The sequence below is a fragment of the Doryrhamphus excisus genome, chromosome 2 (genome assembly GCF_030265055.1).
Source record: "Doryrhamphus excisus isolate RoL2022-K1 chromosome 2, RoL_Dexc_1.0, whole genome shotgun sequence".
Lineage (NCBI taxonomy): Eukaryota > Metazoa > Chordata > Actinopteri > Syngnathiformes > Syngnathidae > Doryrhamphus > Doryrhamphus excisus.
Window position 1 is genome coordinate 17,572,725 of NC_080467.1, and position 17,644 is coordinate 17,590,368.

At 42.8% G+C, this 17,644-nt stretch overlaps 1 protein-coding gene across 2 annotated transcripts in view; it reads right to left on the minus strand.

The window, feature by feature from the left end:
- Positions 1-14,804, minus strand: part of pdzph1 (PDZ and pleckstrin homology domains 1) — a 16,342-nt gene extending 1,538 nt beyond the window's left edge. Inside the window, exons 1-12 of one of the 2 annotated variants that reach the window (XM_058064658.1) lie at positions 14,692-14,804; positions 14,090-14,178; positions 8,010-8,171; positions 6,687-6,836; positions 6,482-6,583; positions 5,290-5,397; positions 4,999-5,177; positions 4,776-4,933; positions 4,647-4,689; positions 2,473-2,659; positions 1,989-2,124; positions 1-53 (exon numbers count right to left, since the gene is read on the minus strand). The exon at positions 1-53 is cut by the window's left edge and continues 1,523 nt beyond it. In XM_058064658.1, the coding sequence (XP_057920641.1) occupies positions 1-53; positions 1,989-2,124; positions 2,473-2,659; positions 4,647-4,689; positions 4,776-4,933; positions 4,999-5,177; positions 5,290-5,397; positions 6,482-6,583; positions 6,687-6,836; positions 8,010-8,171; positions 14,090-14,150 (1,339 nt within the window). In that variant the 5' untranslated portion in view covers positions 14,151-14,178; positions 14,692-14,804. The remainder of the gene's footprint in view (positions 54-1,988; positions 2,125-2,472; positions 2,660-4,646; positions 4,690-4,775; positions 4,934-4,998; positions 5,178-5,289; positions 5,398-6,481; positions 6,584-6,686; positions 6,837-8,009; positions 8,172-14,089; positions 14,179-14,691) is intronic. The other variant, XM_058064659.1, reaches the window with a different exon arrangement.
- Between the last annotated feature and the right edge of the window lie 2,840 nt (positions 14,805-17,644).

A 17,644-nucleotide genomic window follows, 5' to 3' on the forward strand; every position in this document is an offset into this window, starting at 1 on the left:
CCTGATGCAAAGGCAGCCACTTCTGTATCGACGCTTTCAAAGCTACTATCCATCTGGAACAAAACAATGAGACCATCAAACCTTTTTTCAATTCTCATTTTTGTTGGGACAAATAAAAATACAGTGGAACCTTGGTTAGCATCATTGAGATCCGTCTCTAACTGAAACATACTCAAACTTAATACATTTTTCTCATAACAAATAATGAAAATCCAATGAATACGCTCCAGAAAGCCCCAAATATTAACACAAAACACGTTTGTATAGTTTTACATGCAGCAAACAATTGTAATTACATTTAAATAATTGAATAGACGGGCGATAGAGCTGATTTCCACTTCCTGTTATGTATTAGCAAGCTGCTAACAAGGATGTTTTCTGATGAAAATACATTAAGAACACAATTGGACTATAACACGATAAAACATGCGCCACAGGGAACCGGACCGGAAAATGTACGCAAACCTGATGCCAAAATGTTGGCATCAATTACAGTTTTTCTCGATTGTTTACACCCAATTTGTGATGTCTGAGACCCAATGACCACAACATATAACCAATGCACCAACTCCATGAACCAAGTCTGCTAAACTATAAGCACAATTCCTGCTTTACGCTCAAAATGCAGATCTACAACACACTTTTTTCAAAACACTACACACAATTCTTTGAGTTTTGGCACAATTTTCATGAAGTAAACTTCTTGTTTTCACAAAGAACACAATGCCACTCAAAACATGAATATTCCTATTATTCACACTGACTCATCACATGGGTAAACACCTGTCACACATTTTTACAATTAGCGGTCTAATAATGAGGGAGGCTGGGCAAAGGGTCAGAAATCCACAAACCCACAATCCCCTTCTCCAAGCTATGGAAGATGCATGTGGAGAGATTCCAGCGGATGCTTTCCATGGCTGGATTCGCCATGCTAGGCGATATTTCCCCTGCTGCTTGGCCAGAGAAAACCTTGCATGTGATGTAGATGAGGTGCTGTGGCCTGACCCAAACAGAAGACGTGATGCAGCATAGTCTTTTGCCTTGTTATTCGTTTTTTGTTGATGATTATTATTATTTCTTTAACTGAAGCTGTATACATTTAGATACAGACCACCGTATGTGGAACTTTGTGTTGGCTGTGATGAACACTTTGTACATTGTTTTTCTGTTGTTGGATTTGTGTGTAGAGTTCTGAGAATATGAGGCATCCTTTCAGAAAATGTGTCAATCTAGAAAAACTGTCACAAAAACACACCAACCAGGGACGTACACTAACTGAGCGTTCATTGTACATATTTTATAAGCGGGAGTAATTGAGTTGTATAAATGATAGCTCAAATAAGCAGTTGAAATTTGGTGCAGTGTGTGTGTGTGTGTGGTTGGGAGAGGGGGGGGGGGGGGGTCTGGTCTAATCTCCACATTCCACTAACCAACCATTCATTCATTTTCTACCGCTTTTTCTCACAAGGGTCGCGGGGGTGCTGGAGCCTATCCCAGCTGTCTTCGGGCGTAAGGCGGGGTACACCCTAGACTGGTCGCCAGCCAATCACAGGGCACATATAGACAAACAACCATTCACACTCACATTCATATGGACAATTTGGAGTCGCCAATTAACCTAGCATGTTTTTGGAATGTGGGAGGAAACCGGAGTACCCGGAGAAAACCCACGCATGCACGGGGAGAACATGCAAACTCCACACAGAGATGCCCGAGGGTGGGATTGAACCCTGGTCTCCTAGCTGTGAGGTCTGCGCGCTAACCCCTAGACCACCGTGCCGCCACTAACCAACCAATAGTTCCAATAAAAGTTGTTTGTGTACAAAGAGTCGTACTTATCAAGGTGTGACGAGCATTCAAGTGTGCGCACAGCAGCTCTAATTATAGTAACCCATCAACTCCTGTTCATTTCTTATCAGCTTTAGCCAACTCCAATCCTAGACCACCGCAGCCTACAATACTACGCCTGCAACATAACACTTTACCGTTTATTCTCATTGGGATTCTCTGCACAGAAGTAGAACGTCTTGAACTCATCAGATGGAGGTCTCAGCTCAATGGTGGATTTCTTGCTTCCAAAAGGCTGCTCTCGTACCGCGTATCCCTGCAGGTAGATTCCACCTGAAGACATGTGATGTGATGGATGTAGTTAGCATTTACCGCGGAAAGGTCACCATTTTTGCAGGCATCGCATGTCAATATTTTGGAAGAATTTAAATCTCAACAAGCATGGCCCAGATATGACGCAAACAATGCATTCAAGCCCTCAGGTGGGGGGTGCATTACCGGTAGTGAGTGGTCAAATTTCAATATGCAGTGACAAAGATATTTAAAACAATAAATACAGTGGAACCTTGGTTAGTGTATGCCCTGGTTAACATGTATTCTGGTTCATGTAAAAAAAAAAATTTAATCAGCTTCAATTATTGTTTCAAGTATTTTTGGACAAAAACTTTCACCACTGTGTACCATGTGCATGGGTTGCACGGATCCCGCTGTACAAGTAGAGGCAGCCATCCTTTAAGATGCAGTAGTGCTGCACCCACACGTCCTTGCTCTTGTCCATTTTGTGAAGCAATCCCAGGCTCTCGGGGCTTTTCACAGCCAGTGGGGGCAGAACGCCGTTGTGTCTGGTGACATCCACCCACACATGGTGCTGAAACACCAGAGAGAGGAGTATTAATCTGACTTCCAAGTATAATTAGTGTGACAAGTAGAGTATTGCATACAGTAATGCTTTGCCACTTTCACAGCTTCACCCTTTTTCAAAAATAGTTATCCCTCTTTTGTCGTAGTTAATCAGTTCCAGACCCAACTGTGATAACTCAGTTTCCACCAAATGGAATATTATTATAGTTACAGCATAGAAAACCTGTTTGCAAACTTCAAATACATTTTTTAACATTATTAGAGCCCTCGAGACATGAAAAAATCCTATAAATTAGCTTTACGCTCATATTGGCAAATGAAGTAGACCTAATAACTACTAGGCATTACTAGTATTTCAAGGGAAGCAGAGTGTGGGCCAAACAGGAAGAGTTGAGTTTTTGGTTTGTTGTGGATTTCGGCCGCAACAGTAGCCTATGTTAGGGATTCGTGTGCTTGTTGTGAGATTATTCAAACCTGCAATAAAAGCTTGTTGTTCAGGTTAAGATTGTCTCATCAAACATTAGTGACACTTAGTGACCACTATTATATTATTAATTATTATTAGTTATTATTCACAATATTACATTCACAATTTGAAATTTGAAGTTTGATCCGGATCAGCATTTTAAGACCAGTAGAAAAATTGCAAAAATTGTCGGATCTTAAATGGGAAAAATTATGCTTTTCCACTTTTCATTCATTCATTTTCATTTTCACGAGGTGCTGGGGCCTATCCCAGCTGTCTTCGGGCGAGAGGCGGGGTACACCCTGGACTGGTCGGCAGCCAATCACAGGTCACATATAGACAAACAACCATTCACACTCACATTCATACCTACGGACAATTTGGAGTCGCCAATTAACCTAGCATGTTTTTGGAATGTGGGAGGAAACCGGAGTACCCGGAGAAAACCCACGCATGCACGGGGAGAACATGCAAACAAACATCCACACAGAGATGTCCAAGGGTGGAATTGAACTCGGGTCTCCTAGTTGTGAGGCAGGTTAGCGCATTTGGAAGTGAGCCTTGAAAGATGTTTGGGTGGCGATGCATTCTCAACAGAATTTATTCCAGCAGTTCCACTAATGTCGATGCAACCCAGACTTCCTTATATGGTCATGCCCAGGTACACGCTGTAGGCCAGGGGTGCTCATTAAGTCGATCGCGATCTACCGGTCGATCGCGGAGGTGGTACTGGTCGATCACGGCGTGACATTAAACCTCCCATCAATGCCGTCACTTGATTGATATACAGGGCAGCCATTCAGATGACAACTGAATGTTGCCCTTCGGGCGACCAATCAAATCAAACGACGTCTCTAAGTGCAGCAGAACTTACGATGTCAGCCAATCATCCATCCCTGTTACTTGATTGACATACAGGACAACCAGTCAGATGACAACTGAATTTTGACCTTTAGGTCACCGCTCATGCGTAAACAACGATGCAAAGTGCTAAGCTAGTCGGCGAATTGCGTCAGATTTTAGCCCTCGCTAAAGTTTATGGTCACTAAAATGAGTGAAGGAGCTGGACCAAGTAAAAAGGCAAAAACATATCACTTCCATACGGAATGGGAGGTGGACTTTTTTTTCACAATGTCTTTTTCGAAGTGCGTTTGCCTCATATGCCATTCTACCATCGCAGTACCAAAGAAGGGAAATGTGGAGTAATGTGGAGGTAATTACAAAAAATGTTAATAGTTAATTATGTGTGTTTTGCAATATTGGCTCATTTGGTTATGTAAGGTACATCAACATACATTGTACGTACAAATAATCCTCAATACATTTGAAAATAAATATATGTTTTGCATTTTTGTAGTGGGTAGATCATTTTGACTCGGTCATTTTAAAAGTAGCTCGCATGCTGAAAAAGTGTGAGCACCCCTGCTGTAGGCCAAACTCCACACAGAGATGCCCAAATGGAGATCTTCTAGATCTCCTGACTGAGTGGCTAACATGCTAACCAAAAGAATAGTGTCATAAATCTTACCTGTATAATTGGATGAATAGCACCGTCCATAGCTTCCAGCCATCTAAAACGGCATCACGGCATCATTATATACACAGTTCTCTCAGATGACATCATACCATGTTCACTGCCTCCTGTTCATGTGGCTACCTTTTGATTTCCTGCTTGGAAGTAGCACAGAGGTAGAACACTCGATTGCCAGCCACAGGACGACACTTTAACACAAATGGTTTCCCCAAGGAAAAATCCAAGCCCACCTCAGCCCCCTCCATCCTTAAAGCCGCTAAAGCCTGACTCTTGCCTTCATCCTGTAAAATACACAAAAGGTCGTGTTAATGGTAAGCATGTAATAGAATGATGAACCACAGCTCACCCGTTTGTGTCTGTAGTAGTAAAGGCAGCAGTCATGCGTCAGTACGAACCACCTCTTCCTCCAGCCTTTAATCAGGCCGGACTGGGTACGCTTATGGAGATAACCACGGCATGCTGGTCTTGGAGTATTGGGACTTCCAGCAATATCTGACCCGATAGTTAGCACTAGCTCATCTGGACCTGCAAAATCAACACTGAAGGTCAGCTAAAATCCATTTATGGTCAAATGTTCTCACTTTTCTCCAATATGCAATCAGCCTGGCTGTTATTATGAATCATGAAACTAACATACCTTGCCGAACCAAATCAGCAGCCTCCGAGTGGGAAATCCTGACATCAGTCCCGTTGACAGCCAGGATGTAATCGCCGACCATCAAACCTGCTTCCTCTGCTGCCCCGTCTAAACACACACCAACAATGAGGCCATTGCTGTCCACCCTTCACTAGCTCAGCTACAGTATGGGCTTCCTTCACTTCAGTGTCATGTACCATGTGGAATGGAGATGTCGGATGGTATCAGCTGAAGTTGGCATCAAAATGAGATATCAGATCATATCAGTACCCGTTTTATGCCGATGGCGATGATGAAAGTCAACGTGTGGAACATGACACCACGTCCACTTGCAGTCGTCACGGCAAACAAGTGTAATCGTAGCTAGATGTCAGGTAAAGTTTTATGGGACAGCATGGCTCAAGTGGTCATCTCTCACCCTGAAGGTTGAGGGTTTGATCCTCCGTCCTGCCATGGTCATGTCTAAGTATGCAAGATACTGAACCCATAGTTGTTCCTGATGTTGCGTCATCAGTAGATTAATGTGCTAACAGTATGGATATATAAGTGAAAGACATTACAATTTGTACCATTTCATCATCATCATGAGAATGCTGGTCTCACATTTTAAAGGTTCAGAAAAGTTCAAGAGACCCCTATAGACCCACCACCTGAGGAGGCATTCATAAGGGTCTGGTGCAATGGTCCACCAAGTCTGGTTCTTGGGTGACAGAACCCCTCTCTTGGGAAGGAGCCTGAGCTTGTGTGAGAGGTTGGGCTCACCTCGACCCTCAGTATGGGTTTCTGGGTTGGAATTATTTCCAGTGAACCAGAGAGTCACTTTTGGAAAAGGTCCCGATTTAATGCCTTCTTGGGGTCTACCAGAGAGGTAATGGAGAGCATCCCCACTGGTGACTCTACAGTTCAACACCCATATGGGCAACAACAGTGTGACATGGAGGATGTGATTGTAAGGAACTGGCACATTGGGACGTTACTGCATTTCTGTGCTACCCACAGTTTGTTCATACAACTACCCCCATGTACTGTACATACATAAGGATGTCCATAAGTTCACCTGGTATCAGGACACCCACCTAAGGCCACACATCCGTTTTTCCTCGTTTTGTTTTCCTGTGTAAATTGTGATGCCATGCAATGTGAGTTTCATGGATAAAAAACATGAGATGCTGTCTCTGAAGGATTCACTTACTTGTGTCGACTTCTGTAACCACAATGGGTTTCGAGAACTGTATTCGAAAGCCCCAAGGGTACTCTCCTGTTCTTTTGTTGATCTTGACAGTCCTCTCCCGAACTGACAGTTCATTTCAAAACAGAGCATTGTTATCTTTATTTTGATACTGCTCTCATTACGCAACCAGGTTGATTTTTTTTAATGAATGACAAATACAGCTTACTTGAAACAGCTCGAGTTCTACTGCGGAGCCCGGAAGGATCAGCATTATCTCCTTGGTATATCCATGCAGCCGAGTGGAAAGTCTCTGCATAGAAGCCCCTGTCTTCACTGACGCTAATTGTCATGTCCGTGGTGTGAGTGTCCTCTGATACTGGGGGGTGAGGAGGGGAGCAAAATCCTCAATGTGTCAGTCAAATTTCGCATATCATGATTGTTCCAACTACAAAGGAATTACTGGAGACCATTATTTTGGAGCAGAAGGCTGCATTGGCGTTTTGGTGCACTCTGTTTTGTGTTTTGATGTTCTTTCGTTCAAAGATGAATGGTTGTCATCTTATTCCCACAATATCAGCAATAACACATAAATCAATTTCACCAATAACCTCACTAATGCAAACCCCAAATCCACACATGCAGTGAGAACAGGAACGGTGCAATAGGTTTCTGTTCCAGCCACTCCAGTGACCTTCTCTCTAACCAAAATACCACCACAGAGAGAGAGGAGCAGGCAATCATACAGAAAATGAGCTCCTCCACAGACTCCCGAAAGCAATCATCTCAGTCAGCAGCCCACTCATCACTGCAATCATAAATAATTCACCAACTGATCAAGTCCCACCAGCCATAAAAACTGCTATCATTCGCTCTGAACTGAAAAAAAAAACACCACAAGATCATGAAGACCTAGCAAACTTCAAATGAACAAATGAAAAAAAAAGTTGCGGGTGCTGGAGCCTACCCCAGCTGTCTTCAGGCGAGAGGCGGGGTACACCCTGGACTGGTCGCCAGCCAATCACAGGGCACATATAGACAAACAACCATTCACACTCACATTCATACCTATGGACAATTTGGAGTCGCCAATTAACCTAGCATGTTTTTGGAATGTGGGAGGAAACCGGAGTACCCGGAGAAAACCCACGCATGCATGGGGAGAACATGCAAACTCCACACAGAGATGGTCGAGGGTGGGATGCTGTGTGGCCTGTGCACTAACCACTCACTACTGTGCAGCCACATTGCTACCAATGATGACAAATAAGTCTCATTGTGTGCATAGTTTTGCCTATAGTTTGTATGTATATAGGCATTTTGTATTGCATTTGAATATAGTGACTTATTTGTTTGTGTAATGTAATGATCATTAATGTAAATGTATATTGTATGTTATTGTGTAAAAACAGAATGTAATGGGTAATGCCACTGGCAGGACAGTGGCATATTCTCAAAGATTAAGCCATGCAAGACCCAAGTCCCAGTCATACTACAAATGTCTCATTTTCATGTGTAAGTTCTTTCAATAAATAATAATATCCTCAAGTACCTGTTTCCTCTGTCACATCACTGGTAAAGGAGCTTCCTCCCACAGAGCTCCGCTGCTTGCTCTCCTTAAACGCTTGGCGTCTCCTGGCCCACGAGTCTGACTTACTGCTGTCTGCATCTCTCAGGCTAGCAAGTGTCAGGTGATCTTTGGATCCCAGAGAACCTGAAATTGAAGTGAGCGGTCACAAGAGACATTTATCCAAGTACAGATGGTCCTCGGGTTACCAGAGTTCCTTGCAATGAAATAAAACAGTAACAACAAAATACAAAATGAGCACACAACTCGGGCAGGAAAACTTACATTGTAAGCACCCTGTACAACCCATGCACAACCCATGTACAACCCATGCACAACCCATGCACAACCCATGCACAACCCATGCACAACCCATGTACAACCCATGCACAATCCATGCACAACCCATGCACAACCCATGTACAACCCATGCACAACCCATGCACAACCCATGCACAATCCATGCACAACCCATGCACAATCCATGCACAACCCATGCACAACCCATGCACAATCCATGCACAACCCATGCGCAACCCATGTACAACCCATGCACAACCCATGCACAACCCATGCACAACCCATGCACAACCCATGTACAACCCATGTACAACCCATGCACAACCCATGTACAACCCATGTACAACCCATGCACAATCCATGCACAACCCATGTACAACCCATGTACCACCCATGTACAACCCATGTACCACCCATGTACAACCCATGTACAACCCATGCACAACCCATGTACACAAGGCACCATGCAGGTATGTTGTGCGGTGCTCGTACTTATACTTTAGTCTCCCTTTATTTGTGCATTTTTGTGCATATTTCTGACCAAATAAGATTGTTTTAGTTTTACTTAGGTTCCGTGTTTTTATCAAACCATATTCTTTGTCTAGTCACTTCATCTGTGACTTCTTATATTAGCTTGAGCATCTTCTCTCCAGAACAGAAGGTGGTAGTATTGTCTGCAACTAGTACTAGCTTTACGTTTTTTGTGGTTTCACATATGTCATTTACATATAGGTTGAATAGTTTTGGCCCCAGTATTGACCCCTGAGGTACGCCACAGGAGATATTTTAGTTTTTGTATTTTTTATGGACATGCAGCTATCCAAGTAATGTGTAAGTACATAATGCTGTATAAATTATATTTTTAATAATAAAACAGATGTAAATGGCTTAGTAGCATAAGACATTTATACAAAATATAAATGTTATACACATGTGCAGGGTAATTTTTCCAGTGCTAAATACTATGTCCCGCCGGATGAGCATTTATATCCAGTTTCCACACATTCGGAATGCTTTTATGCAGTTGCTGGCTTTGCAACCCTCCCTGCTGAAGCACACCAATGCATTCATTTGCATCCTCCACCAAGACCTCAAACTCCATGAGCGGCTTTAACTCCATGCATGGCTTCAATCAAGGGTCATTTTTTCTGCTTTCCCAAACTCTCCATGGTGACAACTGCTATCACACGAAAATCAATCGATGTGTTGCTCTGCACCACTGCACCGTGCAAGCAATCACAATAGATCGCCTGCAAGAATACAAGACATTTCCTACTTTGCTCACGCAATTTAGCTCTCCTTATTTATGATCTCATCAGTTCACGTGTTTACAAGCCAGAATGAAGTTTTTATTTTGTTTATGGGCGCACAAACAGTACATAGCTAGGAAACATCATAACAAGGTCCACCCGAAGCTGAGGACCACCTGTAGTCGTATCAAATGAGTTACTTGATTACATATGACTAACTTACATCTGGAAATGGGCTCGTCCCTCTTATTGGGATGTTGGTTGGTCTGCACCTCACTTGACGCAGATGGTTCAAGTTTATGACACTCATCCTGCCTACTCCTTGTTTCATTCCTCAAAGCCAGCATGGGATCTGCTGTTCTTTCAGAACGCGCTTGCAGTTGAATGTCGTCATTGGTGCTTAATGAAGGGCCATTTATGTTGCGTAAAGTCCGATAGTCTTTCTGCATACAGCTCTCCAGTCCCAATCTAGCAGGCATCTGCAGAAACCTTTGCTGTGGTAAACTAGTTTTTGCCTCAACAATTGACTTTTCATTTGTAACTTCATTGTTGTGAAGCGACAACAATGATCTGCTTTGCAAAACGTGTTCCTCTGATCCACTGCAGGGTGGAGGAACGACTTCATTGTCAACGTTGGTCCAAGCCGCCGTCTACCACCTCACGTTCAAGTTCTTTATCATCACAATCATCAGGGTCTTGCAGCATGCTATTCTTGTCATCATTGGGGTTATCTTCATTGCAGGTCATGTAAGAAGGTGTGGACTTTTCATCATGGCTGATTGCTATTCCCAAACTCTTAGTGTGAAGAGGATGTGAATGTGATCCAAGGGGAGACAGTTCCTGGGGGAAAATACTTCCTGTCATGGAGGAGAGGATCCTCCATGTGTCAAGCTTGAAGTGTTTGACATACAAGGAAAGGTTTGACATCTTCTTGGTGGTAGCAGACCATCCCTGTGTCCTGCGGTGATGTTTTTTGGAATCCAGGGTTTAGCCTTTTGGCATTGGTGAAATCTTTCATAAAGCTACAGCTTGTAGTTGATAACCAAGGCCTGTCAGACTGTGAGAACTTCTCAAATGAAACCTTTTCCTTGGCGTCTTCTCTACAATTTCATAAAGCTACAGCTTGTAGTTGATAACCAAGGCCTGTCAGACTGTGAGAACTCCTCAAATGAAACCTTTCCTTGGCGTCTTCTCTACAATTCGAAAAGGGTGTTGCGTCAAATCTTCTTTGTTGTGCATCGCCTATGTAGCTGGAAAAGATCGTAAAGGAGGCCAGACCACATGCTAGGTCCACAGGAGTGTTACATTTTATGTCTCCAAGTTGATGACATTGAAAGTCCCAAATGGGATCACTACTGAAGCTTCGATGTAAACGTCTCTTCCTTCTTGGAAGGTTGGCTTTCATCACTGTTTGTCGGCTTGTTGATATTTGGTGCTGGTGATAACTGCAGCTTTTACAAAATTTTCTTGCCGCCAAAGTTGGGAGGTCACAAGGCACCTTATTGGCGACACTAGGCGCCACAGCAAATTGCATTGGCACAAAATGGCACCAACTGGACTCTTAGCATTACGATACAAATGACAGACCTCTACATGCTTGTGGGAAAACCATCAAAATCGGCAGTGGATCAAATACTTGTTCTCCCCACTGTATATCAAAGAGTGAGACATCAAGCTTGTATCTCAGATACAACCTTCTTTCTTGGCGATAAGCAGCATGGATACAGACACAGGTGAAAATTAGGCTGAACAGAACAGTGAAGATGTTAAAATGCTGTGAAATGCTGACATTAGTGAGAATTCCAAGCCACCATAGAACAAACAGATCAAGAGTCCAAACTTACTGGGACAGACAAACTTTGCAACGATTGTCCGGACTGTTCTCAGTATATGGTCGAGGTCTGGGTTCTCTCCTGTGTTCTCTCCAACAGTGCTTTGGTCTGGTCTAAGGCTGTCAAGCTCTTAGGCTGTGGTTCTAGCTGCAGGTCCTCTGATGTGGTGTTGCTCAGATGATTTAGGATGACACTTGCCAGGACCTTGCCTGCAATCGTCAACAGGAATACCCCGGTTATTGCCGCAGTCCGCTTTGACAATGGTGGCATCTCGGAAATGGCTTGGTATGATTTCTTCATGCCATATGCTTCAGGAAACTGTTGAAGATGTTGAGACCAGCTGCTTTGAAGAGTTCAGTAGGTATGCGATCCATACCAGGCGCTTTGCCAGAGTCCGTCTTCCTGATCGCTGATCGAAGAAGGTCAAGGTTCTCAGGTACTGGCTTCAGGTCCATCCAGGGGTCCACCAAGGAAGGCTGATTGAGGAATGAAGAAACTTGTTCTCTCCCTCATTCAAAAGGTGCTCGCTTTGTCTGCCTTCAAACAATAACAGTCCATGAGATGCCTTCTCTTAGACTTTAGATGCATTCACGTTGTCCTATAATTATTTGGCCGCCTGAAGAGTGTATGGTGATAGTTGGCTTTCTGGGAGCCTCTTTGGGATCTTCACTGCTGGCAAGGGTCGGGGTGTAGGCACTGATGATGGTGAGGTGAAAATTGAGGTGTCATCACCTGCTTGCTTAAACCAGTAGGGATATCAGACCGCTGTCAAAGTGGAATTGTTTGTATTATGAAGCCAGAGCTGTGGATTCTGTCCTCAGCTCCTGTGTGCATTTGTCAGAAGAAAGTGTAGCCACCCTCAGGTTCACGGATCGATCCTTCATCAACATGTTTCGTTGAGCGCTATTAGTCCTATAACGTGGTAGTTCTCTGGCAGTTAGAGCTGCTCTCCTCTGGGGCCTCGTTGTTCCCCCTTGAGTTAATAAGGTGTCCACATTCCATGTGTCAAGCAGTAGTTTTTCCTGCTAGTTGGGTTACCCACCTGCCTTTTGCCTTATATTAGACATGGCAGGATTTATTTAGCACAGCCATCGCCAAATCTGACCCAGTGACCCATTAAAATGAATGGGAAATATACTATGACAGGGGTGCTCATTAAGTCGATCGCGAGCTACCGGTCGATCGCGGAGGTGGTACTGGTCGATCGCTGGTCGATCACAGCGTGACATTACAAAAATATCATCCCAGCATCAATGCTGTCACTTGATTGATATACAGGGCAGCCATTCAGATGACAACTGAATGTTGCCCTTCGGGTGACCAATCAAATCAAACAACGTCTCTAAGTGCAGCAGAACTTACGATGTCAGCCTATCATCCATCCCTGTTACTTGATTGACATACAGGACAACCAGTCAGATGACAACTGAATTTTGACCTTTAGGTCACCGCTCATGCGTAAACAACGATGCAAAGTGCTAAGCTAGTCGGCGAATTGCGAGATTTTAAGCCCTCGCTAAAGTTTATGGTCACTAAAATGAGTGAAGGAGCTGGAGCAAGTAAAAAGGCAAAAACTGGACCAAGTAAAAAGGCAAAAAACATATCACTTCCATACGGATATGGAATATTATACGGATATTGTGATACGGATATTATCCATGACTGATAAACATTTGGAAGTGTGCTTGAGGCTGGCTATCAGCAGCTACTGTCCGGACTATGCATCCCTGGCTGGTTCAATTCAGTGCAAGTCATCAAAGTAAACTCAGGTAATTACAAAAAATGTTAATAGTTAATTATGTGTGTTTTGCAATATTGGCTCATTTGGTTATGTAAGGTACATCAACATACATTGTACGTACAAATAATCCTCAATACATTTGAAAATAAATAGATGTTTTGCATTTTTGTAGTGGGTAGATCATTTTGACTCGGTCATTTTAAAAGTAGCTCGCATGCTGAAAAAGTGTGAGCACCCCTGTACTATGACATAAACATGACATAAACATGCTCGCAGACCGATCACAGGTCACGTCACTCAAAATGAGCCAATGAAATCGTTTGTTGACTTGCCAGCGAATGAGAATCATCTATTTATTTTCTATGCCGCTTAATCTTCGAATGAGAACCTTTGCTTGGTGAAAATATCTTCGCACAACCCCAATTTGAAATACAATTGAGAAACTGATGATATCCATTTATTTATCCGTACTGTACAGACTGAATTCACTCGAAACTGAAAGCAGCGAAATGCACCAAAATGGAGAGCAGTGAAGCATACAACAAGTATTGAAAAGTCAAATGGCATACTGAGTACGACACACTCAGACATATTGGCAGGTCTGCACCGATATTAACCCGGCTCCCCCAGGGGGGGGCCCACTCCGTTATTTGAGAAGCACTGGTTGTAGGGTAAAATAAAACGACATGAACTGACCCCTTATTTAGGACATCTTTTCTAGTCCCTTCCCTGATCCAGGGTCAGCAGTGCTGCCAAACTTTCCTTTAAAAAGAAAAACAACCACTCGCCACAAGCCGCCTTCGTGTGGAAGTGGAAATGATTCACTCATTTCACGATCAATCAGATTGATCAATCAGATCAATCAGAAATTGGCAGCGTCAGCAAAGTGAAGGCTAACCTGGCTAAGCTTCAGATAAACCAACCTCACAATCTCTCACTCACTTTTACTGCTGCTGGAGTTCTTCATCCTCCTGCTGTGTCTCCTCCTCCTTCTCTTTCCCATTCATAAATCCGCTGCAGCCTACCATCAACTGGAACAGAAGAAAACACTTTGTATTGTATGTTTGACCACAGGAAACGAAAAAGGACAACATCGACTTAAAAGAACTGCACACATGGTCATAGGTCGTATTTCATGGTATCATCCCTGCAGCATCAGTGCAGAAAGGTCAAAACACATGATTATTTTCTTAGTGGATTAATCTGAACTTTTATGTTCAGATTAATCATGTAACTGAGCTGGGGTGTCCAAAGTGCATGGTTGACTTTTTATAGGCCCTCGGTGCATACCCCTGTAACCCTGGTGAGGATAAGCGGCATAGAAAATGGATGGAAAATAACAACGGCGAAAAGCTCATAGTAAAAATACATTTTGTCACTTATAACACAAAAGCTGTCCGAAAAGAGCAACAAACAAGCAACATAACCAAAAATCATCTGAATTGTGTGATGAAGAAATGAGCTGCCAGTGGTAATAAAAAATAACCAATAAAGTAACAAAAACATTTCGTGGAGACATGTTCCCAGATAAACAGCTGACTTACCTCCTAATGCCAAATCTTGCTGATGGATACGATAAAAGTGCCACGTTTGAAGAGAGCGTCTGCAGCTCCGCCTCACTGTCTGTGTTTGCAGACTCCAGCTTCTTATTGTTGCTATTCTCAAAGTAAAGCAGCTTATTGCGTCTAATCTTGCCAGCTACGGCCAATGTCAGTGTGAAGCATGTTTATTCTGTGCCCTTCATCCGGCATTATGGAAATATATGCTAATTATTTCCACAGGTGTGTAGACAAAGATATTATTGTTATTGATGATGTGTTGCTTAATCAATCCCTTGATTGATATGTCAGTCATTTGTTTACGAGGGAAAGAAGTAAAAGAAAATATGACGTGTGAAGTGAGAAGCGAATTAAAATCTTTTTGTAGTTAGAGCATACAACCTTTTATTCATTCATTCATTTTCTGCCGTTTTTCCTCACGAGGGTCGCGGGGGGTGATGGAGCCTATCCCAGCTGTCTTCGGACGAGAGGCGGGGTACACCCTGGACTGGTCGCCAGCCAATCACAGGGCACATATAGACAAACAACCATTCACACTCACATTCATACCTATGGACAATTTGGAGTCGCCAATTAACCTAGCATGTTTTTGGAATGTGGGAGGAAACCGGAGTACCCGAAGAAAACCCACGCATGCACGGGGAGAACATGCAAACTCCACACAGAGATGGCCGAGGGTGAAGGGTGGAATTGAACCCCGGTCTCCGAGCTGCGCGCTAACCACTCGACCGCCGTGCCGCCCTACAACCATTTAAATATGTTTTAAATATATTTTACTAAACAGTATTAGAGCCCTCTAGAAATGAAATGACACCACCCTGAAGTGGGCGTGGTTTAACTGGAAATGATCTCAAGTCTGAAATTAACATGGATTGATCAGAAGTTGCTACATTTGTTGCTTATTATTCAGCTATACGTGTACTGTGTATGTGTGTAAGTGATCCGTCAGACTTAAAATTATTTTGTAATGATCTGTGTGAATTTGCTGATTCATGCAACAAAATTCCTAACGAAAGGTGTAAAAAAAAAAAGTGTAAAAAAGGCACCTTGAGAAACCCGAACCGATAAGCACAAGATATAATAGAGCATGACACACAGCACAGTCTAGATGACAGCATGGAATGGAAAACAATGAGCGCCATCATCCAAGTGATGACGCTGAGCTTAAGAACCCACCTGATTATCAGTTGCAGTCAGCTGTGTTCCCCAGCTCAAGTAGATGCACGAAACACGGAATGGGAACTCACCGTAGACATAAAGTATGCTTATTTATTTTTCACTGAGGTTCTATGCAGGGTCAGGCAAAATGATCTGACACATTTGTTGGTTCAATAAAAGGCAAATAAAGTAAAGAAACAAAACAGTGTTTTTATTTTTGAAAAGTACATATGATGCCATTTTGCTTTGTTTCTTTATAATGCCATTGTTTTTCCTTTCTTTTTCAGTTGCCCCCCTGAATTGGACTAGTGAGCATGGCGCTTTCATTATGGAAACATTTATCAAAACGAACAAATCTGTAACTGCAACACAACGAGCGTTCCGTTTGCACTTCAATATTGGTAGACATGATTCCGTACCAGCTCCAAACACCATCTTGTTATTGGTTACTGGATCTGCATTGAAACCAAATTCAACCGGCCGACCTCGCACCACCAGAACTGATTTAATTTGAACATACTTTTTGAAAATAAAAACACTTTTTTTGTTTCTTTACTTTATTTGCCTTTTATTTAACCTACAAATGTGTCAGATCATTTTGCCTGACTGTGTAGATCAGAGGTAGGGAACCTATGGCACGGGAGCCAGGTAGGGCTCTTTTGATGACTGTATCTGGCTCTCAAGCATTTACCACAATAAAAATGTATGTTTGCTAACATTTTAAAGTAAACCATCACAGAAATCACTGTTAAAAATAATATTCAAAATCAACAACTTTCTTATGCATTTTAATTCGTCCATCTATATTCTGCTGCAATATGGCCAACCATCTCCATCTTTCTTGATGATATTTTCCAGGTCAAACACCAAAACTTGATTATTACTGTGTAGCGGTAGTCTACCTTGGTCATTGAGATGTCAAAAAAACATGTAAATGTAAACTTTCCTCCTTTAGTCAAATAGCTAAAGCTGCAGAACTAAGCCTTCTGACGAAGATGGCCAAAAGAATGAAATACGTGTACTGAATACGGTTCAAAACTATGCAGCAGCAGAAGTTGCATTAATGGCAGCAAGTATTTGATTTATTATTGGACACTGCGCTGCTCACGAAAGTGTGCTGGCCACACCCCCTTGGTGTGGGGTAGTGTGCCTGGTCTACGTAATTAGAGCCCATTATATCTAAAACTGTTGGTCTTACATAAAAATGCACACATTTTATTGCATTCAAAATGTATATGGCTCTCACAGATACACATTTTAAAATATCTGGCCTTCATGGCTCTCTTAGCCAAAAAGGTTCCCGACCCCTGGTGTACGTAGATCCTCCCTAAGTCATTTGTTTCCTTTCTACCGATTTCAAATAGGTTGTGAGAGTAACTTCAAATCAAGTGGTGGACACAAAATAATGGTGTGAACACATGGAACATGGTTTTGGAATAGATAAGGCATCTGAGATGACCTACTCAAAGTGCTGTTGAACATGTATAACTACAAGCTCTGTGCCACGAAACAAAATCTACGTGAACCTTACCTATTTCGCTGAGACGAGTGCCCAACAAGCCAACCAGAATTATGGCAGCAGCTTGCTGATACAGTAGCTCCTAAAAGAGGTCAAACTTGCTGAAGACTTTTATCCAAGGTTCCGCTGTAAAAAGTGTAAAAATCCATGATCATCAAAATGCTGGCACAGATGAGGTGGGTTCGATGCCTGTGATGTGGATTTAGAGCGGGAGCTTGGTGAACTTGCTTAGTTGTAGCTCGATTAATTTTGGCTTCTTAT